At 38.5% G+C, this 27,085-nt stretch overlaps 1 protein-coding gene across 2 annotated transcripts in view; it reads left to right on the top strand.

The window, feature by feature from the left end:
• The first annotated feature begins 3,701 nt into the window (after window positions 1-3,701).
• sntg2 (syntrophin, gamma 2) overlaps window positions 3,702-27,085 on the top strand; it is a 40,428-nt gene continuing 17,044 nt past the window's right edge. The window contains exons 1-8 of one of the 2 annotated variants that reach the window (XM_034308148.2): window positions 3,702-4,464; window positions 14,638-14,775; window positions 15,719-15,775; window positions 17,354-17,411; window positions 18,417-18,460; window positions 19,337-19,378; window positions 23,013-23,100; window positions 23,486-23,577. In XM_034308148.2, coding sequence (XP_034164039.1) covers window positions 4,396-4,464; window positions 14,638-14,775; window positions 15,719-15,775; window positions 17,354-17,411; window positions 18,417-18,460; window positions 19,337-19,378; window positions 23,013-23,100; window positions 23,486-23,577 — 588 coding nt within the window. In that variant the 5' untranslated portion in view covers window positions 3,702-4,395. The remainder of the gene's footprint in view (window positions 4,465-14,637; window positions 14,776-15,718; window positions 15,776-17,353; window positions 17,412-18,416; window positions 18,461-19,336; window positions 19,379-23,012; window positions 23,101-23,485; window positions 23,578-27,085) is intronic. The other variant, XM_026934037.3, reaches the window with a different exon arrangement.

Consider the following 27,085-nt stretch of genomic DNA (forward strand, 5'->3'; position numbering starts at 1 on the left):
CGTCTCTGGTCTTGCTGTATTCCTCCACTTTGTGTTTTCCCTGCTCAATAAACTCTCACAACATTGATGTGGTATTATTTGACAGTGAGTAAAAGGAAGTCATGCTCACTCAAAGGGCTTAAGCAAGTCTGTTTGCTTTGCTATTCATCAGGATGCCATGACAATTTTTTTTATTATGGTTGCAGAGGTTTAGTTATTTAATCTTGTTGCTGCTTATCGCTTTCTGAAGTTCTTGTTTTCTAGTGGGAGGAATGCAGCCTGGACACATCCATGCAATTTATACTGAATTTTGATTCTATCATTAAATAAGAGACATTCTTCTTTCCTGCTCTGTAATCCCTCGAGATCATCTGCACTGAGACCTTTTGGTACAAAATGTCTGTACTAACAAGGACTAATTTAATGAAGAATAATAAGCTGCATAAATAAACCAGAAACAATTACAGAAATTTGTTGCTTCACATACACATTACTTTAACGTCTCATATTAATACTGCTTTCAGAAAAACCTTCTTTAATTATCAGTATAGACACCTTAATAGACTCATAAGACAAACTGATTTAAATGCTTTGGCAACACTGACATCTTATATGAGCAAGACAATGAGGTTATAGGGGTTATTTAATTAAAAGAGCACTGTGCATGTACATAAAAGCTGTTCATGAAGTTTCTCATTGCTCATTATAAATTCTCATTTTCTTATGCATACATCAGGAGACATCACGCTCACAACACACACTGAAAAAACCTAATGCACTTTCCTTACACTATAGGTATTGAGGCGATGCAGAGTACACAAAATACAAGGGCACTGATTTAATTAATTTACACCATTTAATTAATTTAATCAATTCACAGCATTGTGAAGATGACAAGTTTGCTGACTTAATTTTATGTCACCGGTAAACCAAAACTCTGTGTATGCTCTATGCTCTCCATCATGGACAATCCGTCTCACCCACTCTACAACACACTACAGAGTCAGAGGAGCTCATTCTCCAAAAGACTCATTTAATTCGTTGTCACAGAGAACGTTACAGGAGTTCATTCTTACCATTCGCAGTAACATTGTACAACAGCTCTCCAGTGTGTGACAGATGATAACACTTTCACATTACACTACTACAAGAAAGCTATCATCTAAACTGCTGTCATTATATTCCACATTCTCAAGGTTCTTCATATTCATTATTCACTGCCAGTTTTTCACAAGTGTACTTATGTAAATACTGATGTAAATCTGGTTAAATCTACAACTGTGTTCCATATCTGCACTACTACATTTAATTTAACTTATTGTATTTTATATTTTATATATTGTGTGTGTACGTGTTGTATCTTGCTACTGACCATGCTGCTGTAAGAAGAATTTCCCTCATGGGATCAATAAAGTCTATCTATCTATCTATCTTCTTCATTCCTTAAAATGAGGAGGGCTTTTCTAGTTTTTATTACATAAAATGTATACAAAGGTATGTACGTACATTTTTGGTAAATACCTACATTTGAAAATGAAGAAAATGAAGCAGCCAGACAGAGGAACCTGTGTACTGAACATACTAGAATAAACATCATTAAGTATGGCTAATTCCTTTAGTACCTCTTCGGCATGCTGATCAAGCCATTGCTTTGCCTTATGTTCAATATTTAGTGGCCATTCTTTAAAGGGTATAATTTAGTATTTCATTAATCTGTCAAGTGATTGCTGATTAGCATATCGCCAAGCCAACCAAGGCTGTATCTTATGACCCTAATGAAATGTGATGAATAAAACTTCTCTTGACTGTGAGATGTTATTTTGTAAAAATATTCCTAATTGGCAGGTACACCCCACTGATCATAGACAACAGACAGATAAATTACTCGAGAACACGTTTCTCAGTTTTTTTTTGTTTCTTTAATGAGGAATGCTCCTGGCAACATCTCTCCTTTATTCTTAAGGAACCAAAACGAGACCCATAGTCTGCTAAATATTAGATGCACACACCCTCCCTCCCACGGCAACAATATTTTGATCCCAGATGAAATTGGTGGTCTTTCACAAACAGACCCCTGCTGACAGTGTAAATGAGAACTCTGCTTGGTGAAGCCCAGGTCACATCCCACAGCTCCTGGTTTTGAGAGGCTGCTCTGAATCCCCACCAAGCCACATCTATATTGCTTGAAATGAGCACAATATATAAAAGACAACAATGAGGCCAGAGGAATGAAAAAAAAAAAAATCAGCATCTGAAGAAAACGTGAAAAGAGTATTAAGTTTCTCTGCTGCATTTCACAAGCCTTAACCTCAGGGGTATGTTGGAAACTCTACAAAGATCTACAGGAGAGTGTGAAAGCAAGAATCTGCTCTCCTAGTGAAATGATACACACTTTAGAAAGAAGTACTAGTTTTCATGGTAAACCTTTAGAGATACATAATGTAAAGGTACATAAATATTCTATTGATGTCCATTTGTTGAGGAATCCATTTCTCAGGGAGGTTTTTTTTTATGCAAGTCAAGTGTTTTTATCAGTTTAAATGAGTTGGGAGCAAGAGGCAGGAGGGAGGGAGAAAAAAAATTATGCTTTCATGCTAAACTGTTGATGCGGCGTTCCCTGAAAATGTGAAATATCTTCCCCAGGGTGACTCGCATCCTGACATGCAAGGAATAACAACCATTGCGGAGGAGGTGAACAAAGCTGCCTCACAGGCTCAAGTGAAGGTGTCTCCCACCATCTCAGTTAACTGCTCTGTCATGCCGCATTCCGCCGAGCATATCAGGATGAGCGTGGTGCAAATTTAGACCCTGCTGCCTCCTTCGCCCTTGCCAGAGTTGAGCCTGTGTGGTGTGCAGAGGCCCTTCTGTTAGGCACCCCATGTGAAATGAATGTTTATCAGCCAGGCTGTCTAAGCAGCAGTGACCGGCTCTTTCTGGAGCCAGGGCCGCTGGATCTGCCTTTGGCCCTGTTCCCAGCCATGCTTTACCTCCCACATCACATCACATGGGGAAGGGATGAAATGCACTTTTACCACTAGGCACGCAGGTTGCAACATTTAACACTTGTTAAAAGTCTTTGGAGAAATTAAATGCATGGCATGTTTTGATCATTTTTGAGCTAATGAAAAGTGAAACTCTGTCATCTATATTACTAATATTAGACAAAGGAGTAATCAAATTATGCTGAAATTAGATTAAGCCGTAGAACAAGTTTGAAGTAGATAAATCTGTTTACTAAATCTTAATAATTCATCATCTACATGGGGATTCTGCCAACTATAAAGTGCAAAAACATTCCATCAGTTGTGCAGCCCTTATTAAAAGTAATAATCTGAATAACAAAAATAACAGCTTGACTGAAAGCTATAAACTGGTGTTGCAACATACCTAGCAATACTGCTAAAGCTTTAATGAGATGTGTTACATTATTTATTATTTGTAATTATCATCATGTTTAAGGTCAATGTCATAATTCATCCAGACATCCACAGAAACAGTTATGAGGAACATCTGAAATGGTTCAGGATGTTCACAGTGCTTAGTAAATCTTGGATGGCTCATTTACGCACAGCATCCCTCTGTGTTATTAGTTATTAGCAAAGAAAAACAATACTGATGCATTGTGCTGCTTGATTATGTACTCAGTGCGTTTTAATGCAGACCTGATAACTGTCCAGCACAGAGATTGCTGGTGTCCTCTAGCAGTACCCGTCATTCTCCTCGCTCATTCACTGCCTGTCAGGGCTTCGCGTCACGAGACCTGATGCACCACCTCAGAAACCATTCGGGGCTTATCCAAACCCCACACACACGACGCAACCGATTACTTCGACTATAAAGAAGAACAGGCCACGAACAGCTCTACATACAAGATACAATCCGAGTGCGTTGCTCGTTAATGCATCCCGGGAAATGTTGTACTTCCCACGACTTCCGGACGCGCGACGGTCCCACATCATGACGACGTTCTGAGCGCGCGTGAAGAGTCGCCTCGGCGCTCGTGGCTGTCGCGAGCTTCCATAGCCAGCACTAACTCTGCGTGCACGCGCGCAACTTAGCACCCCAACGCCTCGTCCCAAACTTCCTGTCTTACTGGAACTATCTGGCTCTTTAAAGGCGGAAGTTGGTACTTCGTGTAGGCTGTGTCGCTACTTCTGGCGGCTTGCGGAAACGCTGGAGCTGTTCACACCGCGCTCTGAGAGGATATTTCGCTACCTGTGCCAACTTGGACGTTCCGAGACTCAGTCGTGTATATGAGCGAGATGTTCGGCTCCCGGGAAAGTGAGCGACCCTGAAGCCTGTATCCCCCCTGTCTCTCTTTGTCTCTCTGTCTGTCTCTCTCTCTGTCTCTCTCGCTATTAGCGGATAAATGTGCGAGCGACGTGCGTTTGGCTCGAAGCAGCGGCTGCGCGGGAAATGAACGCGGCCGGCAAACACCGAGCCGATCCGCTCGAGCGCCCCGGCAGCCTCTGGCTCCCCACATGGGTGAGGAAACCTGGGCTCTCTTCCTTCACACACACGCTGCAGAAGCGCTACTGGTCACTCAGCATGCTTGCTTATTAGGCTGATGTAAGGGCTGGGTAAACAGGATCGCTGTTTCAGCGCCAGGTCCTATATAAACACGAAAGGCAACTTTGTAATGCATGGAGAAGTGACAGGCTTTAATAAATGAAGTTAAACCTGATGTTTAAACACGGCGTGCGCGTGAGCGCGAATCTCGCTTTACGAGCGTTAAAGGAAGCGTAATGGAAAGGGGTCTGAGTGTCTTGTGTGCTGACAGCAACATAGCTTTCCATTCAGGTCTTGGCTTATACACAATTATTTGGAATTGCGTGTATGGCAGTGTGAAGGTTTAAAGTTCCACGCTGTAACTAGAAAGTGTTTGAGGTAACGACTGCACAAGCAGTTAATATTTGTTAGACAGTAGCTATAATACCTTGGGACTGGGTTCTGTTATTTCTTTGCTATTTGATCAGCCTGGCATTGACATCTGCAGCTACTACTGTGGGTGTTTAATATGACACACACACACACACACACACACACACACACACACACATATATATATATATATATATATATATATATATATATATATATATATATATATATATGTGTGTGTGTGTGTGTGTATATATATATATATATATATACACACACACATATATATATATATATATATATATATATATATATATATATATATATATATATATATGTATGTATGTATACACACACGCACACACTACATACACACACACACACACACACACACACACATATATATATATATATATGATGTGTGTGTGTGTGTATACTTATTATCAGGTAAATGATCTGGGTAGGTAATTTTACACCTCTGTATCATTTCACAGCAGAGCAGAGCAGAGCAGTTTGTATGGGATTGCTTTGGTTTTCATTTTCCTCTTTGGAGAGATAAGATGTGACAGGGTATTGACTATTTCTGTTTTCCCAAGTCCTAAAGTCATTCAATAGATTTTTATTTTTGAAGCTGTGCTTGCATAAAGGTTGCAGTAATGATGAATTTTCCCCATAAAGCAGGAAACTACATGCTAATAATTGTCTTACTATTAATAGCGCTGAGTGTCTGTATGATATTGTTAGGGATGCGTTTTTGCTGAATAGGTATGCTGTTAGTGTTGACCTCAGTAAATGAACTCAAATGAATTTGTATTGAATATTCAATTATTTCATAATATCTTGCATAATATTATACATAAAAAATTCTCATTTCCTCAAGTTATATTTTTCTGAGAACAAACATGCCACGAACTCTCCTTCCCATTGAGTACAGATTAGATAATAATACATCTGACAGTGGTGATAATAAGCTCTGAGCTTTAACATTTAAATGTCAGAAACTTCAGAAAAATCAAAGCAGCTAATTCCTCATGAACCCTAACTGTAAGGGGGCTTTTCACAAATTTCTCCTGACAGCTGTACATGGAAGAGAGATGAGATGTTACAGAGGTTTAGATGAATGTATGATTGGATTTAACAAGAGAACTTCAAAGGCCTTGACCCGGGAAGGGCAAACACCATAAATGCATAAAAATGTCATTCTCAGTGTACAGACCTCTGTATAAAACCTGTCTCATATGTACTTTCTTAAAACACTGAGAAGTTCGTGAATTAAAATACACAGTCTTGAATTTTTTTATTTGCTTATGGTGCTGACGCTCAAGAAAAACTCTGATGGAACTGCCAACACTTAGAAATGTGTTAATTTTAGGTCATGGTAATTTAGCAATCGCTCAGATTAGACTCTCTAATTGGACACATTTCCCAAGATGGCATTTCTCCATAAACCTGCACCAGTTTTAAGCTATCTGTACTGGTTGATGACATTTATTGAACAAGTTGGTTTTGCTACAGACTTCTCTGTAAATGGCTATTCAGTTTATAATGGGTATGATCCAATATGTGTCTGTAATATTAAGAGGCTGTGACTAATGGACTTCTGTCATATTATTATTTTTTTAGTCTGAGCTACAGTTTTAGCCCTCTTGTGTAAAGGATGACTGTCATTTTTTTTTGCTAACTGTGGCTGAAACAGCACGGTATTGCAAGACAGCAACACATAAGCTTAGTCAACATTCCAGAAGAATGAATTTGTGTTTTGTGATTTGGTAGCATGCTTTTTTTTTTTTTTTTTTTTTTTGTCATGCTGTTTAAAACTCAAACATTTGTGTGATGGGCAGCAATAGCAATTCTGATGTGATAACACATCAGGCATCATCTTTCTTTGAAAATGGTATTAAAGCAAAATTTACATCTGTCACACTCTGTTATTCGTAGAGAGACATGCACATTTTTATTTTCAGATATTGGTCTTATGATGGCATCATTAAGGCCCAAGAAATCTGTTATTTTTTCACATATTTATTTTTTGGTGGAGATTTTTTTTAAAAATTTAAATCTAATTTAAAAAAAACAACAAAACTCTTTTTACTCTAAAACCTATTTACCCATTTTTTCATTTCTACAAGAGCCAGCTGACCTAATTAAGGCCATAAAAAATCATTGCAATATTCTCGTGCCCTGTATTATTTTGCTATTTAAACAGTATGTGCAAACAGTACATAATTGCTTTAACATAATTCTTATTATGCTATGCAAGCCGTGATGTATACATACATATAAAAGACATAGAATTATGACAGGATCTCTGCAAAGTATAGCATTCACTAGAAGAACAACCAATATAGGTAGGTTTGCACATTATATTGTTTGTTGATCTCCTTTGCAATATTGGCCTTTGCAATACTGATACTGCAACAGCCTGTAATATGCAAAAGGGCACACAAACAAACCGTCATTTTTTATTGTGTTCTGTGAGCACTGTAACCTAATCTCAGAGGTTCCAGAAAACTTTTCTGTGAGCAGTTTGATGAATCAGAGCACTGGCAAGAAAAAAAAATACATCAACTGGTTATACCTCCTGTAGTCTCAGAAGCACTTTGCTTGCACAGCTGATGAAGGACTTGTGTCCGAAACGGTTTCTCCATATTTTAGCATTTACATATTTTACAGTCTGCCAGACTGTATAAAATGTAATGCATCTGCTGGTACAACATAAAATAGAACAGAGCACTCTCTGGCTCTATTCTCAAGCAAATATTAGGTTTGCCAAAGTATAACAACCTAATACACTATAATGAATGACTTACATTTTTAGAAAAACATTTATTCTTTATGTTTTACTGGTTAATATTACTTCCCTGACTTTCATGATAAATGGTAGGGAAGATTGTGTAATGCATTAATCTATATTTGAAATTCACATTTGTCACCATGACATTAGTCAATGTTTGAGCAAATGAAACATGAGATCATTTCTCAATATGTTATATTTATCATAATATGAACAAAGCTGTCTTTTTCACCAATTCAAATCCTGACTAATATTTAATAATGACATTAGTCTGTGGGTCCTTAAAGTCATAATTTGTCTGAAATGACATTTTATAAACCAAAAGCCTTAAATATTAACCTGCCTTTATTTTAATCTTAGTCTTAGAATATGTCACGCACACGCACATGTTGCATAGAGGCAGGATTGTGTATTAAGTAATAATAAGTGACAGGGTGGTGTGCGTTTACCTTCCCAGAATTGATTATTTTCCTATAGCATGTCCTAAAGTGTTTTCGTTGTATACCCCAGTAGTTTGCCAAGGTTGCACTCACTCTCTCACTTTCACTAACCCTAATGATAACCATTTTATCCTGGTCAGGGTTGCGGTGAATTTGAAGCCCGAGGTGGGAACATACACTGGACTGGATGGCAGTCTATCACAGGGCACCATGCACACACATTCACACACTCATTCACACCTAGAGGCAATTTATTTTGGCCATTCCACCACTTTGGCATGTTTCTGGGAGATGGGAAGAAACCAGAGAACCCGGAGTAAACCCAAACAGATCATGCACAGACAGTAACCTGAGCTCAGGTACGCTGTGAGGCAGTACCACTTCCCGCTGTGCCGCAGTGCCACCCCAATGATTACAATGTTTATTTATTAAAGCCACTTGTCAATTTTTTTTCTGTTTCTAATTACATTTATTAATTACTTCCTCTTATCACTCCACAATCATTCCCTGTTCATCTCATTCTTCTCTTTTTTTCTCTCTCTTTTGAAGTTAATAGACAAAAATTGCAGTTTGTCATTTTACTGATAAACCACAAAGCCCAACCTTATCGGCCCTCTCCCACAGCTGAAAACTTAAAGGAACTGCTTTACCTCAAAGCACTCATACAGTCTCCATAAATGTTCTCCTTATACAAAGCTTCACCATAAAACACAATAAAATCAGTGTATTATTAGCTTTAGATTATGTGGAGCGTCCACTATACAAGGTCCTGTTAATTAGCCGTTACTATAAGAACTATATATACACCGATCAGCCATAACATTAAAACCACCTGCCTGATATTGTGTAGGTCCCCCATGTGCTGCCAGAACAGCTCCGCTCCATCGACGCATGGACTCCACAAGACCTCTGAAGGTGTGCTGTGGTATCTGGCACCAACACGTTGGCAGCAGATCCTTTAAGTCCTATAAGTTGCGAGGTGGGGTCTTCATGGATCAGGCTTGTTTGTCCAGCACATCCCACAGATGCTTGATCAGATTGAGATCTGGGGAATTTGGAGTCCAAGTCAACACCGTGAGCACTTTGTGATGTTCCTTGTCCTGGATGCACATTATCCTGCTGAAAGAGGCCACTGCCATTAGGGAATACCGTTGACATGAAGGGGAGTACTTGGTCTGCAACAATGTTTAGGTAGGTGATACATGTTAAAGTAACATCCACATGAATGCCAGGTACCAAGGCTTCCCAGCAGAACATTGCCCAAAGCATCACACTGCCTCCACTGGCTTGTCTTCTTCACATAGTGCATCCTGATTCCATCTCTTCCCCAGGTAAACGATGCACACGCACCTGGGCATCCACATGATGTAAAAGAAGATGTGATTCATCAGACCAGGCCACCTTCTTCCATTGCTCCGTGGTCCAGTTCTGATGCTCACGTGCCCATTGTAGACGCTTTCAGCAGTGGACGGGGTCAGTGTGGGCACTCTGACGGGTCTGTGGCTACGCAGCCGCGATGCACTGTGTGTTCTGACACCTTTCTATCATGGCCATTTTTCAGCAATTTGTGCTACAGTAACTCTTCTGTGGGATTGGACCAGATGGGCTAGCCTTCCCTCCCCACGCACATCAGTGAGCCTTGGGCGCCCATGACCCTGTCGCCACTTCACCGGTTGTCCTTCCTTGGACCACTTTTGTTAGGTACTAACCACTGCATACCAGGAACACCTTGCAAGACCTGCTGTTTTGGAGATGCTCTGACCCAGTTGTCTAGCTGTCACAGTTTGGCCCTTGTCAAAGTCGCTCAGATCCTTATGCTCGCCCAGTTTCCCTGCTTCCAACACATCAACTTTGAGAGCTAAATGTTCACTTGCTGCCTAATATATCCCACCCCTTGATAGGTGCCATTGTAATGAGTTAATCAATGTTATTAACTTCACTTGTCAGTGGTTTTAATGTTATGGCTGATCGGTGTATTTGAACAAGTGTGTTAATATGGACCTGTGACTTGCCTTGCAGCTGGCACTATTGTCAGATCTGTGCTGTTATAGAAAATTAATCAACACTTTAGCTGGCTGCTGTTGTATTAGCATGCCTAGCATGCCTGATATAGTGAAATTCAACCCAAAGTCTTGGATACCAGCAAATTCTCTCACTGATTAAAACTTGTGTCTGAAGCTCACTGCATAATATGCCTTTATTCATTTCTTTATTTTGTAAACACAATTCAGTGGTGTGACTTCTACATAAGATGTGGTAGATCTGTATTTCTGTATCTGTATATCATCACTGCAGATTTACATTTAAAGTGGCAGAGGAATGTCTTACAAACATTACATTTAGGTTGTAATACTTGCAGACACCCTGCTCAGCGACATGGTCAAAGAAGATGCATTTCGTCCTGATCTAGAATTAGTATGCATGACTCATTTGAATCAGCAGATGCATGGGGTGTAAGTTTCGACTGTCATGAGGAATTATAAATGGAATCATGTCCATATCTTTGCCTACAAGAAAATATGTTCTTTTTTTTTTTTTTACTAGCCGATGGGCAGCACATGATAGTTGTGCATTGTTCCAAATGATTCAGTTTTTTTTGACTGTTTTGTCTTTGGGAATTTGGGAGTTTGCTGAACTGTCCCATGCTGATTGATAACAACTTTGAACCATAAATTCAGTGAACACTTACCCTGGGACAGGGCTAAGAGACGAAATAAAAAAATTAATTGGTTTGCGCCAAGCAGAACAAGCAGATCAGAAAATTCTTCAATTACAACACCACAATGACATTTCTAAACCAGTTAGAACAAAAAAAACAGGTTTATATTGTTGCTTTTACATACAGTATAATATAATCAATAATGTAATTAAATAAGGACATAAGATTAGATAAGGATATCAGATATGTTCACACATGCTGGCTTTGGAATTTTACTGTTTCTGCTCCAACATATAACTATGAAATATATATTCATTCATTCATTCATATTCAGTAACCACTTTTTCTTGGTTAGTGTCAGGGTTGATGCAGAGCCTATCCCAGAACCATGGGTGTGAGGCGGAAATACACCCTGAATGTGACGCCAGTCCATCACAGGTCACCATGCACACAGATTCACACACTCATTCACAGCTAGGGCTTAGTCAATATACTTGATTTTGGGAAGTGGGAGGAAACCTCAGAGGAATCTCACACAAATACTGGGAGAACATGCAAAAATCGACACAAACAGTAACCCAAGCTCAGGATCGAACCGGATACCCTGGAGCTCTTTTTATCAGCAACACTACCCAGCTCTACATACACATATTACTGATTGTCAAACAGTGATGATATTTGGAAATGTTCACTAGAATAAAATATCGTATAACTGATTATTAGCACATGCCAAGTTTAAACAGTAGATCATTAGGTGCGCTGTTTCACCGGCTTGCCCGAATCATCTTCAGTGGCTTTTAATTTCACTATTTCAGATGCACACATGCCACAGTGCTTTCTAAGCTTGCTAATGATTCTCCACTTATTCCAGAGATTAGCTGTATTAATGTGGTTTACTGACCCAGTGAAAGGCCTCCACTCTGTCGTTATTTTTCTCCACCTCACTATTGTCATTTTACTCTACTGTGATTCTAGCCACTTTGAAATTTGAATATGTGCCAATACATTTTAAGCTTTATTGTGCCATGTATCTTGGAAATGTTTTTACTAGAGGCACGGCACCTTTTTAAGTAAAGAAGAACAATAGTAAAAGGGAAGAGTGTTGGTGATTAAGATGACATTTATTTGTTATGTTTGAGAGGACAATATTATAAAATGGTTATGATGCCATTTAATTATGCGAAGTATGCATATCATTTGTCTTTATCAGGATATCATTTGGATATCACAGAGGGCTGGATGATTAGGTTATGCACATGAGGCAGGAAGGCTAGATGGGTTTCTGTTGTCTTCAATATACTGCATTAAGAAGAAAGTTTCTTGTTAGCATTAATTTCCAAACTGCTTCAGTACTAATTACCTATGTATCAACCCTGACAGATCTGCTAAGCTAAAGCTGGGTTGTGTTTCGCAAAAGCACTGTAGCATGTCTTAAAAGACAGTTCTATTAAAATCACATTAAGACTGTGCTTTTGGGAAATCATGTACATTTGAGCTTGTTATATCGTCAATTTGTGTTTCAATTTTCCAACTTCATTCAGGTACTTACTGTGCTCCAAATACCATTTGGCCAAAAGATTCTTAGGTTGTAAACGAAGATCCCGGGTGACCATCTGCTTAGAACTGGACCGGAATGGGAACAGTTGAGATTGGTCAATTTCTTTGCCCATCACTTTGAAAAATCCCTACTGCAGGTTTCTTAGAAAATCCATGACTTAATTCCAAGCTTTGTATGATTTCTCTCCATTCTCTGATTAGCAACTTTGAAAAACACAACTGCTGCACAGAGCACGGTTGTACAGCAGAGGCTGAACAGATTTACACTTTGCAGTTTCAAGTGACTGTACATCTTTGATCTGTGAAAAAATCAAGTTTTAAAAGGTGTAGTAGGTGTGATGCACTTCAAGCTGTGACTACCTTTCCCTATCAGTGACTTTATGGATTAGAAGGAGGGTTTTTAATCTTGCAGTACATGTTATATTGACTATTTATCACCTGTCCCTGCTGTGGAGAAAGGCAAAATTCTTGGCTAAGGATCTCTGAGAAGGGGGCTCGGAGGAGTAGAAAATTATCAGGGCTGATCTCCAGGCAGCAGCTGACCTCCAGTCTCCTTCACAGTAATGCTTTAATTGAGGCAACCCTGCCATCAGATTCTCTCTCTCTTTTTTTTGGAAGGGAACATTTTTCTTTTGACAAACCTGAAACAAACTTTCTGGCAAAATTCAAAGGGCTGTGGGTTGTTTTCTTTCTTTTTTTTTTTTTCTGAAGCAGGTCAGACCTCCTACTTTTTAGTAATGAAATCATGAAACCCTCAGGCAGGACTACGGAGATAAAAGCAGAGCAGAAAATGTCAATAGATGCATGCATTTACTGCTTGGTTGATTTTACCACATCCACCCTCATCAACTCCCATGCTTCCCATGCTGCATTTCACAGCTATTGAAATGTGTAGTAATGGAAAATAGTGTGCACGCTATGCATCAGCGCAGAGAACGCAGCATGGCCTTTTCTCTTGGGCCCTGATTCTGCATTTTTTTCCCATCTTTATAAACTTTTAAGTGAAACAGGAGATATATCAAACCTGACAAATGCCGCAAGATGTTCCATCCACAAACTGCATTTGCTGCTTGCCAAATACTCTGATAGCATTACTAGAGTGAAAATAGCCTGTTAATTAGACCGGATTTGTTAGTTGTGATATGCGCACATGGGTCTGCGGGGCAGAAGGGTATTTGTAGTTCATCATCAGAGAATCATGCAGTAATGTACTCCTGGCTTAGTTACGCTAGCCATGCAGTGTAAATCTCTGGAGGTTGATGCAGTCTGGTGCAGATCCCAAAGCGCATAATATATCAGCATTCTCGTAGAGTCAGACTATGATTCAAAACTTTGATTAATTATCTTGTCCCTCTGGAGTTAAAGGTGAATGCACTCGACCTAAATGTATGTGTCTCTTGGGAGAAAAGGTCTCGGTGCCAGGCAGAGAACTAGGCCAGGACAATGTAACTGTAGGTGTATGCCAATTAATGTCACCCTCACATGGGTCAGAAAATATGCGCACAATGTGTCACAAAGCTAACGGTTAATCCCTTACTGTGTACTTAACACACTTTACTTTTCAATAACTCAGGTGTTTTGTATTGTATTTTTCACAGCAAAGTCAGTGAAGAAGAGGAGGAACTCAATGACAGGCCATATTTCTCTGTACATAAGAGTCCCCTTGCTTCTGACACTGTACTCAATAAATTCATCGTCAAGAATATTATAGATTCAGGAATGGAAATCTACTTTCATGACCAGTACAGACCTGTTTGGTACAGTCCTGTTTGTATTTTGCTCACGTATTGAGGAATATTTTTCAATTTACCAGCTACAGGAAAGTGCGCTTGGGATTAATTTCTGAGTCTAACTAAATTAACTGGAAAGCTTTATGCTATCTGTCCTTAGCACCTTATTTTTCTTTAAGAGGTACAGACCTGAAAGCATGTTTTATTTAATATATATTCAATTAATCCTTTGAAAGAGTTGTCTCTCATCAAAAACATAAAATCAATCCGCAGGCCAGAACTTTTCCCAGAGAGAAAAATTATAAACATGTTTGTTCCATGGAAGATTTCCTTATTTACAAATGCCATTCTAAATTAAGACGTATTTCAGAATCGACTGGGACGTTTCGGTTGTGGAATATCCTTTGTTTGCACTTGAAAGCCAATAAATACTGCTGCTGCAACATGTTGGATCAGCAGCTATTGAAACTAATACAATTTAGAATGTTGCAAGTAGGCTTGAGATATGAAAAAAAGCCCTCTTTTTAAAGTTATACACACTGACTCCTGTAAACTCATTCGACTAACACTGAATTTTCCTTTCCTTTCTGTTTACAGACAAAAACTGGACTCGCCCTTTTGTATGATGAAAAGACCAGTAATACCTATGACATCCGTTTAAAGTTAACTAAAGAGATATTGACCATACAGAAACAGGATGTGGTCTGCATAGGTGGTGGTGCACATCACTTAAATGTAAGTACTGAGGCCTTGAACTGCACAAAAAGATTTAATTTCACAGATGCTTGAGCTGCTTTAGATGATTTCTAAGAGCCAAACATCCCACAATTTCAGCTTTTTTAACACTGTCTGAAGGACCAGTGCAGTGTAATGGGAGGATGGTTGTGTTACTGACAGATTACAGAGGATCAGCAGAAGGAGAAGCATTTGAATTTTTTTTATTTAGCATCCCAGTCAAGTGGCATATTCTAATGTGTACTTTTGTAAGCGTGGCTCACACCATCTTTCACACCACACACCAGTTGGCTTATTCTCTGTCCCCTAGTGCTGTCTATGTACACTGACAGAAACACAATTTAATATGCAGTAAGTATACTGAGTTAGTCACAAATATTCAATAACTCACCACCACTATTTTCATCAGCACTGTATTATCTAGTGATCTGTACTACAACCATAATTGTTCTATTTTCTTTCTGTGTTTCTAGAACATTTGCTGCCACTTATGATGGTTTATGATTCCATAATCTGTTTGGTTTTGTTCTGCTCTGCACTACAGTTTTTGTAGATTGGGCACCCTTACAATGCTGTTATTGTGTCGTAGTTGGTGTGGACTGATGTACTGTTCTGTGTATTTATTGTTACATACTGCATTTTTTATTTATTGTGCACATCTGTCTTACATTAGTTATACACTCTATAGTGTGTAGTCCTACTGGTAGTGCCTCTGTGTTGTCTCGGATATTGCACTATGGACCTAGAAGTACAATATTTCTTTTCACTGTAGACTTGTATTTGGATGGGGATGACAAAAATATACTTGAAATGTATTATTAGGCTGAGGGTGTGTTCAGGATATGCATATCCTCTTACAGTTATTGTTGCCTTTGTTAAACATGACATTCTGATAATCATGTTGCTTTTATAATCCTACCAACTAAATTCCCCTTTTTTAAAGCACAGAACTGTTGTACTCCGGAGACAGGCAACTGGAGGTCTTGGCCTGAGTATCAAAGTACGTTCATTTTGTCTGCTTTTTGAAAATACTTATGTTTCTTTATTATTATTTTTTTAATAAATATGGTTATTTAAAAATATTATTACTATGGGCTGTATTCAGAGTTGCAAACACATAATGTGGAGTTAATACTGAAATTGTGCAAAGTAGTATTCAGAACTCAGATGTGCAAGTTACTTGCACAGTTGCGCATGTGAGGATGGTACATGAGGTTCTGACCTTGAAATTAAGTCCATTTTTCTTGTGTGATACTGTATCTGCTCGAGTATTCCTCCGAGTGTGTTACACTGCCCTGTGATGCAGCATAAGCAGCAGCTCAAAAACATGTGGTTGGCTGCCTTCACGTGTCTCAGGGAAAGCACGTGTCATCCTCCCAGTCAGTAGATGTCACAGATAGGGGAGAACTAGCTGGTGGGTGAGATTTGACAGGTGACTAAATTGAGGAGAAAATGCTCCCCATTTTAATTTTCCAGAAAAAAAGAAATGTTGTTCAAGTTCTGTACATTCAGTTGATGCAACTTTCAGCAGTAGATAGTGTTTTCACCTCTGGCTAAGCTTTTTACACTTTCTAAGGCTGTACTTCTAGTTCATCCTGCAAAAAATAGGATGTACTGGATCAAGTGCTATTTTAGAAGTAGAGGGTGGAATAACAAGGGTGGAAGTCATATTGGTAAATTAAGACAAATTTGCAGTGATTAATTTGATAATTACTACTATTTATGCAGCAACATATTGGAAATACTGTATACAAGACTCCTGTTAGATGTTTATTTGAATGCTTGCCATCTTCTCATTTAAGAAACATTAAAGAATGTGATATGTTTCTTCAGTCAATGTTTTCCATCCCCAGTTTTTTTTGGGCTTAAAGGGAGTGTGTTTGTCTTTAAAGAGGGTGATTTAGTCATGATTGAAAAACATGACTTTCAACATTCCTAATTAAGAAAAATTTGGCAACCTTGGAGGTGTGAAGTACATGCAGGTCATTTTAATAATCTGAATGGGCTGTCCAGAACATCACCTTATGCACCTGCGTAAGCTGATTCTGAATACAGAGAACATTCCCCTAGTAAATATTGGTGTATCTCTTTAATGTCTTAAGCTTCTTAAGTTTCCAAATTTGAATATAGCCCTATGTGTGTATTTTTTTTTTATCAAGATTAAAAGCATATATGTTTAACTTGGTCTGTTTTTAGTTCTGGGACATATATTTTAAATATACTTGATTTAAATTTTGTCATAACGATTGTTATAGGTTTATAAGTTGTAAGTGATTGTATTCTGGTTATTTAATGTGTGACATAAATACTATGTTTAGACCTTTTCGTATGTTAATAACTTGGAGATTAAATTTGAGAAATAATCAGTAGTCACATACAAGACACATGGTGTTATATGTGCATAGATCTGTTTTGGAGATCAAAGAGAATGCTATAGTAGAGATTAAAATTCATTATGCCACCCAGAAGAAACTTGGATGAGTCTATAGAGTTGAATGATAGGTTATGAAGTGTAGCTTGTATAATCAGTGGGTGGTAGGTTTACTAAATCACCTGGAGGGAGTTTTATTTATTTCAGGGAGGAGCTGAGCATAAAGTGCCTGTGGTCATTTCGAAGATTTTCAAAGATCAAGTAGGTAAGGAACTATTGAGCTTTCCTTCCAATTGTTGTACAACTAAATTAGTTAAGGCTCAAGTGATTTCTATATGCTACCCTCCCACTATCAACACTGATTATCTCTTTTCAAGTCTATAATTTACAGAGACTGCAGTCTAGAGCCAAAACCCACTTGATCTCTTGAGGCAGACTGTTTAATAAGTGTGTAATTAGAGGCCATATGCTTGTCCCTTGTATACTGATGCACGTGCCAAGTTGTGGACCATATGATCTCTGAGCCATGAATTGGAATGCCTCATATATAGGCATGCAACATCAGTGAACTGCTACATTAGTTCTCTCAACCCAGAAATGATATTGTTCATGTCTGTTTTTTCCAGGTATTTATTCCGAGTCAGAGCTCTCTCATATGCAGAATCAATAACTTCGAAATTGCTGTGTGCCTTAAAAGTAGACTGGGTTTAGGCCTATATCATGTATCATGTATGTTTTCTATGCCTCACAAGAAGAACCCTGTAGAGTGACTGAATGAGCTGTACAGACTCATGAATCAAAAGAAAGAATATAAAGCAATGAGTGAAGTGATTATCCATAGTATCAGATCAGCATGACGCCGTATGCAGAGTTACAATACAAACATGCTATTATTTAGTCAGATTTGAAAACTTAACTCAGGGTCTTGGTGATTGGTCTCAGGGATTTTTGAAACCTTACTCTTAATGACTTTGTTAAGATGACATAACCAGCAGGAATGTAGTCTAACTTTTGAAGCCGTGTGTTTCATTTCGGAAAGCTAATGAAACTCAAATGTATTTGTTATTCATGATGAAAAATGAGCTAAATTTCATTGTTGTATGAATTTTGGCTTAAAGCCACTTTTGTCTAGCACTCTGCTAAGGGCTATATTGGCAGACTTCTCAGTCACCGGGGCTGATTGCCATTTCCATCACATTAGCTCATATGAAATGACTAATTGTATCCTAATGTCTCCATTAACCTTTGGCACCTTGTGTCTGGCCTGCAGCTGATCAGACAGGGATGCTGTTTATCGGCGATGCTGTGTTACAGGTTAGTGGTGTGAGTGTTAGCTTACTCTTATTCTCCACAATGCTCAGGGTCATAGGTGCATGTCAGAGCAAGGTGCTCTCTGCATCCTAATGATGTTTCTCTCTGATTCTGATTTTCTCAAGGTCAACTGCAGGTTTAACCTTTGATCTCATTATATGAATCTGAGGAATAAAAGTAATGAGACTTTTTTTTTTAAATGCACCCTTACTACCACAACCTCAAAACATTCTAAAGCATCGATCATTCTGGGATTGCTAGAATTGTGGATTTGAACAATAGTTGAAGTATTTCAATTCATGAACCGATACCATTCATACAGTTGATATTGTTAACACAGACAAGTGAAAACACTTCAGAAATGCTTTCGGTGAGAAATGGCTTGGTTTATAATTGATCACGCAAGGTTTTTTTTTTCTTCTTTTTTTTTTTAACAAAACAAAGTTACACCCATGTCTATTTATTATTCCTACAGTGAAACACTGAACTCTCCTTTGTTTTTGGTTCTGAGACTGCTCTTTTTTGCTTTACCCTTTTCTGTAAATTCTGGTTTGGTTCATGGGCCATTGCCCCATAGTGTACACGCTCACGTTACATTGCCGTCTTCATCTGCTCGCATCTGCTCGCTATATGTGGTAACAGATGTATAAATCAGCCTTTAAATCAAAAAATGTAAAGTGACCAATACACAATGATACACATTTATGGACTAACTGCTAGAAGGATGGATGTACAACTGGAACTTCACTGTATAGTATACTGTGGAGTAGACTACAATTTACTGCACTATTACCAGGTTTGACTATAACAGTGCAAAAAAAGAATCTAATTTATATTTAGTGTTTTGTTTTTTTTAATGAAAACTTTTGTCTCATGCAGATCAATGGCATCAATGTGGAGAAGTGCACACATGAAGAAGTTGTAAGTATTCACTTATCAGTTGTCATTTCTCCTGCCTGTGGTTTTGAAATGACAGTGATGGAGCATGGAGGATGGAGGTGCCTGACTGAACCATGTGCAATCTTTTAATATATAGAAATATTTATCTTTTTCATTCTGGTCCAAAACCACAACACATCTCCGTTAGGAAGACTATAATACCCTCATCTCTCTCTCTCTCTCTCTCTCCCTCTTTCTCTCTCTCTCTCTCTTGCTATTTCTCACTCCAAACAGCTGGTCTCTCCTTTCACATTCAGGAAGTCAAGAGACATGATTAATGATCTTACTCTCAGAAACCACAAGCTAACAAAGCCAAGCAGTTTCAGCTCTTAACAATCTCTTTGTCACAGATTGACCACTGATATTTGAGGGATTAAGGCTTGATTATTATGTGTGACTGTATGGTAAAGAAGAGACAGTGTCAGAGTCTAAGCTGTGAGTATACTAAGCTTGAGGGAATCCATGATTGCCACAATAAAAGATGGTCTTTTGTTGTAAATAAATTACTTGTCACTCAGATGTACAGACGGGCAACAAATTAAAGTTAAAATTGGCGGCTCTGTGATACAGTGGGAGGCATTTTGCTGTCATGGTTTGGGTTTACTTGTCTGCTTAGAGGGTAAAGTCACTGCAAATCAATACAAAGTTTTTCTGCTTGATCACCTTTATCCTATGATGAAACATTTCTATCCTGATGCATGTAGTCTCTTCTAGGATGCCCCACCTCCATCCGCAGGACATGAGAAGTCACTGATAGGTTTGATAATGATGAAAAGGATGCAAAACCTGTGCTATGGCCTTCATAGTCACCAGATCTTAACCCCGTTGAACACCTATGGGAGATTTTGCACTGACTTGTTAGACAGTGTGCTCCACCACCGTCATCAAAACACCAGTCAAATGAATATCTTTTGGGAAGAATATCTTTTGGTGTAATCTCTCCAGTACATTTCCTGAGTCTTGTTGAATCTATGTTATGGAGCATTGAACCTCTGGAGGCTTGAGGTGGCCCAACACCTTACTAAGACACTTTATGTTAAATTATTATATATTTATTGTACACTATATGGCCAAAAGTATGTGTACACCTGACCTTCACACCCATATGTGGGTCTTCCCCAAACTGTTGCCACAAAGTTGGAAGCACACAATTGTCTAGAATGCTGTTGCTTTAAGATTTTTCTTTACTGGAAAGGGGCCTAAACCTGTTTCAGCATGACAGTGCCCCTGTGCACAAAGTGAGCTCCATGAAGACATGGTTGGTGTGGAAGAACTTGAGTGTCCTGTGCAGAGCCCTGACCTCAACCCCACTGAACATCTTTGGGATGAGTTAGAATGCTGACTGTGTGCCAGGCGTCCTCACCCGACATCAGTATCTGACTTCACTAATGCTCTTGTGGCTGAATGGGCAAATCCCCACAGCCACGCTCCAAAATCTAGTGGAAAGCTTAGTATAACAGAAAAGAGGGACTAGATCTGGAATGGGATGTTCAAAAAGCACATGTGAGTGTGATGGTCAGGTGCCCATTTACTTTTGGCCTTATAGTATATCATCAAAAACAACAACAAAAAAGAAAAGCACTGCCTCAATCACTAATTCTTAACAAATCATGAATGAGATCTAAAGAATGGTTAAGGTTAGGGTTAGTCTAAAGGTTTTTTTTAAGCAGTTGTCAATTTCTAGAAAAACAAATTGCTCTCACTTTTCATATTTCTTTTCAGCACAATAATTATGTAACCCAGGAGAGTCCAAGATGTTATAAGTAAATAAGTGCAAAGTCCAAAAACCTGGATACAATTCCATAGCCAGAGTCAAAACATAGGCAAATCCATAAATCTAAATACAGGCAGACAGCCCAGAGTGAAAAACCTGAAGACAGCAGAAACACATCTTGGGGAAAGTAGAACTAGAAAACAGCTAGCAAACAAGGAGGACAAGAGTCATGGTTTAGAATGACAGTGTAACTGCATGTGATTTTGGAAGGATATTCAAAACAATCTAGACACAGGTGTTAACGCAAGCAATGGAGCATGAACCAGGCAAAGCAGAAAGGCAAACAGGAAGCTAAATGAAATCGTATTGTGAAAGGTTAGAGTTCTTACTTAAACAATATGAAGTCTCTTAATATCATAGCATAATAAGAATATTATTTGAAGAATTTTGCAGTGCAGTAGCCTCACATCTGTCACAGGTTGAGATCAGAGATTCAAATATTCTCAGAATGCATGAAAGATAAAGATTACATATTACAGATGAGTGAATGTAATACGCACTGTGCAGTGTCACTGACTTATCCCCAGGTGATTAAAAGGTGAAAGGAAAGCACATATTTTTAGGTCTGGATTTAGAGAGCAGTCAGAGCAGAAAGACCTTTAGTCATGCTGTATGAAAGAAGAACCCTTTTACAGCAATAAATGTTAACAGAATAGTTATAATTCTAGTAAATTCAAAGCCTGAAATCAAACCCATGTTCAGTCATTGTGAATTAATTAAACTCGTGATCCTTTTAGAAGCAAGACCTTAAAAGAGCCATGCATAGTTTCAAAGGAGGTAAGGAGGCTACGCTAAGTTTCTGGCAAAGCACCCAATTGGATTTAATAATAAATGATCATTTGTAAACATTGAACTGAAGGATGAAAATGAAAATGAAAGTAACAAAATATCAATAACAACTATGCAATCAAGAAACCTGAATGTAAGCTAAGCATAGGCCTGTTTAAACATTTATTTAACAAAAACCCAAAGAGAGGTTGGATTCCTAATATTCTCTAAAATGCTGCTCTAGAGTTTAGGAGCTGTACAAGAACAAAAGCCCTTCCACCAGGTTGTAAGTGATCCTAGGGATTAGCAGTAAGCCTGCATCAGCTGTGCAAAGTGGTCGGGAGCTGCTATAATGCTTCAAGAGATCAGCAAGATATGCCTTAGCAATGTCATTAAGGGCTTTAAATGTCAAAAGCATGACTTTATAGTCAGCGTGATTTTGGGGTGAGCCCTTTGTAGAAATGCTTGATAAACCACTTCTTATTAATCATAGACTAAAAAAATGACTTGACTAGATTTAGTAATTCCTCTGTTTATGGTTTTGATCAAAGACTTTTAGAAGATTCTCCATAGAAGACAAAATGTATTGGCGCATTCTGAAAAGCATTAGGCAGCTGTTTAGATAAAAGGAAGTACTGTGAATTACTTGAACACAGGCTTTTCATATATTTGGACAGTAGTTTTAAATCATGTGCATAGTGGATGATGCAATGTGAAGCTACCAGTGACTGCGGGGGTAATTACGTGTCTGAGCAGCAGTTAACTGGCCTCTCAGATCACACAAAAAGCTTAGCTGAGGGTACAGAACTCTGTAATTTTTCAAAGAAGTCATATTGAAATCCATCATGAGCTTGCATTTTGATATTAATAAATGAACTAATTCAAATGCTGAAGTCCTTTAAAGCCAGTTCAGTGTATTCTCATATTATGCATTTCCTTTAACAATGTCAACTTTTTATCATGTCGACTGTCCTGCAGTGTTAAGAGGATATTATTCTCTATATCTGTCTCCCACAGTGCTCTCACTGCCTCTCTTCTCTCCTTGTCTCTCACTTTCTTTTGTTTCCTGGGCAGGTTCATCTCTTGCGAACTGCTGGAGATGAAGTTACAATCACTGTGAGGTACCTCAGGGAGGCACCAGCCTTTTTAAAGCTCCCATTAGGTGAGTTCGCACTGCGCACCTTCACGAGCATTCACAAGCTCTGCAGGGGGGTTACAACAGCTCTAAGCTGCTGTAGAGCCAAGACCCTTAAAGGAAATGTAGTGCTGCTATTGAATTTGGTTGCCAAATCAAACTGTGTTCATCTACAGTCTCCATTAATGTGTCTTTTAAAATATTTCAGAGCTGTTAAAAATGCTAAAATGCTAAAATGCAAGAATGGTTTTATTGCTTACACATTATAGAAAAAAAGATCCATTTGTTTAGATTTACTGGTTCAGTTGCTGGTTTTACTAATGACAACTGATTACAGTAGTAAATCTAGATCAAGCACACAAGTAGTGTGGTTCTATGTTGAATCTTAAACAGTCTGGGGTGTTTTTTTCAGGCTCTCCAGGACCATCCAGTGATCAGAGTAGCAGAGCATCCTCGCCACTTTTTGACAGTGGTTTACATTTAAATGGAAATTTAAGCAACACAGTAAGTGCATCTCTGCATACACTATTCCGTCAGTCAGTCCTATACAAATGATCCAATTCAAAACAGTGGAAAGTTGCTTGAATGACAGGTTGTAAATACAGCATTAAAAGAAAAATCCACCCTGACCAACTTGCATATTAATCTGGAATTATCATATCATCTGAGATTAATTGAATGTAATGAAGTATTGAGTTGACTGCTATAGTTTAATCTTTCATCAACTTGTTGGTATATTTTCACTTTAATTAACAGTTTCCTACATTACCCACAATGCTGTTCGGCTAGCTGTTTATAGTGGTGCCAGTGGGAATTAGCTTTTGCTTCATCTCTAACTAAAGTGACTGATGCAGCAGCGCTATAGTCTTTTAGTCTATCCAGCCCTCATCAGTACACTCTGCACAAACACAATAGATTCCAATGCTTCAACTTTCATGCTAATACTGCTATCAGTGCCGTCGTGCTTGTCATTTTGTAGATCGCTAACTAGCTGAGCCAAGTCTCTGCCATAAATCAGTGTGACTGCATCATATAGTTGCAATGCATTACTGAATTTCTCATTAATATGACACTGAATGTTGCAGGAGCTAACAAGGAAAACTGATCATTATCCCTTATGTTTGAGATCATTTACGTATTTTCTCCTATTAAACATCATTGTGACTGAGCTACCAATGTCCCCTCCTGTGATGTCAGTGTGGCAGACAACTGCTTTACAGCTCCAACCAACAAATTACCACCAGAACCACTAAACATATCATATATTTCATGTACAGATTATTCAGTAAGATTATTCAGTAAGAATTATTACCACTGCCATTTTGGTGTGTTCTCTTTATACCCATGAGACTTTTTATGGCTTCAGTAAATAGTAGTGAAAATCATGAGCTGTTACTGGCCAGTATTCCATGCATGAATCTTTTTCCATTGTTGAGAGGTGTGAATGTGATGGCTTGCTGAGATGCGAAAAGAATTAGCACACATACAGTATCTCAGAAGACTATAATCTACCAGCTCCATGAGGCTCTAGCTGTGGGACCAGACACCTCATCCATCCCATAATGTCACATATTAATGTTATGTAAATCTCAGTGCCCGAACCATGTGAGTTCATTTCATCTTTGTTTAGTAAATGGAATTAGACAAGCAACCTACGTAGTAAGACTTAAAAAAAAAAAAAACAGCAGGCCATAGGGATTGCTGTGCTGGCATTCCTACAGGGCAGGGCAGGTAGGTGACAGCTTATCAGGCAGCTTATTATCAAACAGAAGGTGTCATGTGAAGGTGAGCATGCCATGCCTACATGATTCAGTGCCTCAACGCACCAAGAGATTCATTCACATGAGTATAAACACATGAATGAACATGTTGAATCTGCATTAATCAGCTCAATCATCAGCTCTGTTCTTTAGAGGTACTGTATGGGCGTCCTTTGAGAGCATGAGGGTGTGTGTTTTAATGAAGCCGTCTGGATGAAATATGCTCGGCATGACAGACGAAGAAGAATGAATGGATGGCAGGCTTGTTTCTTGTTTCTCTCTTCATAGAAGACAAATGCTTAAAAAATCTGCACAGCTGGGCTACTCCATTATTAAACTGTCACTGTATCCAGGTAGCAAACATGGTAGGTAAAGATTCAAATCCATTTCTTTCATTGACGCTGACTCTTTTTCTCTCTCTTGTTTTCTCTAATTTTGTGTTCAAGGAAAGATTGTATTAAAACATGAGCTGTGGTTGTCTAATTGCTGAGTCAACAAAAGTGTTCTCTAAATGAGGGTTTTTGTTAATCCTGCTTTACTCGTGATGCTTCCTTCCCTGCAGGTGATTAGAATTCGCAGAGCTTGTCATTCCCTCTATGCTCCTCCGACATTGAGTTGATTGACACTGTTTTGCTTTCACAGCACCCGGGGATGAGCACTGATTCATTTACATGCCTTCCAATAATTAGTGTTGCATCTCTCGTTGCCTCAGAAATATCTTGTGGTATGGCAGGCAGCCTGATATGAAGGACAACAATGTCAGTGGTGCTGGGATTTGGTCCGTGCTAGAGAGCAGACACTTTGTCACCATAATTCATCTTGACATGGTGACTATATTTTATTCCTTGTCATCTCGGACTTTAGCACAGCGCGACATGAAAGTCAAATCAGGTTTAATTATCCAGTCTTAGTGTACATCAGAAGTGTATCTCGCTTGAGAAAGTGCCTAAGATGTCTAATTGGCAATAGCACCGAACTTTAGATTTGATTACCAGTGTTGGAATTCACTTGGACAGCCCTCATAAATGTAATGTGATGAAATAGCTGCAGCAATGTTACGTGTATGTATAACTGCATATAATCTAATTCCCTTACTAACATGTTTATATTTAGGTCTAATAGAAGTGCAGTCTGTAATGTATAACATGTCATTTCATGGTGTTGTTTAATTCAAAGTACACACATATGACTCACTAGTGATTTGAAATCTAGTGAAAACTAATAAGACTTATCTACTATGCTGGAGAATTTTTCCCCACAACAGAATGACATCTTGTTTTATCACAGCTTGTCAATGTAACCATGCTCTATACCTAAGTCACGAGCAGAACTTCAGGCAGTTTTTGGTTTCTGGATGTATTTTAGGGAATTTAAATTGCAATTCATGACAATAGATTGTAGATCTGTCTAGCAGTTTTTTAACCCTTTAAACTTCCTGAACCGGTCAGAACCCCTGACTCGTATTCCTCATTATATGCAGTACTGTGCAAAAGAAAAACTCACCAAGGTTGTCTGAGACCAGAGGCAAGTGTGACAGCCAAAGCCTGCAGAAGAACTGTGTCAGGTTCTCCAAGATGCTTGGAAAAAGTCTTACCAGCAAAAACTGTACCACGATGTACCCGAGAGAAATGATGCAGTTTAAAAGGGTGTTTTTTTTTTTACTGTTTACCTTACTTTACAGTACTTTTTTAAATTTAGAAACTTTTCATTTCAGTAAACTCATTAGCATTAGTTTTTTTTTACTCATTCTATTAGCACAGTACTGTAGCATTCTGCATTAATACCACTGTAGTTCAAAATAATTCATAGTAGTTACTGAACAATATGTTACTACATAGTAATCTAGTATTTTAAGGAATTAAATTTGTTTTTCTTCCCTTGTAGATGCTTTCTGAAGTAAGAGTACTTCAGCTTGAGAACAGCCCTTCAGTCCTCTTTTCTCCCTGTGATTTAGTGTTGAAGCAGAGAATTGTGCTCTGTGGAAGTAATAATTTGAGGACTAGACAATCTCCACTTTTGAGTCAAGTTAAAGTGCTAGAGGTCTGCACAGAGCCGCAATTTACTGGCGTTTTAAGAAAAATGTTACTGATGTCTAAAAGCAAACAAAGATTTTTTTCGTGGGGGTAAACTAGGCTGGGAGATTTACATCCTAAGCATGCAAATCAGCGCCACATGTATATGCAATGATATATATATTACAAACTTTTGACTGTTATTAAGAGGCTGCTTATGAAAGAGGTTTTAACACAAAT

Source organism: Pangasianodon hypophthalmus, chromosome 10, assembly GCF_027358585.1.
Source record: "Pangasianodon hypophthalmus isolate fPanHyp1 chromosome 10, fPanHyp1.pri, whole genome shotgun sequence".
NCBI lineage: Eukaryota > Metazoa > Chordata > Actinopteri > Siluriformes > Pangasiidae > Pangasianodon > Pangasianodon hypophthalmus.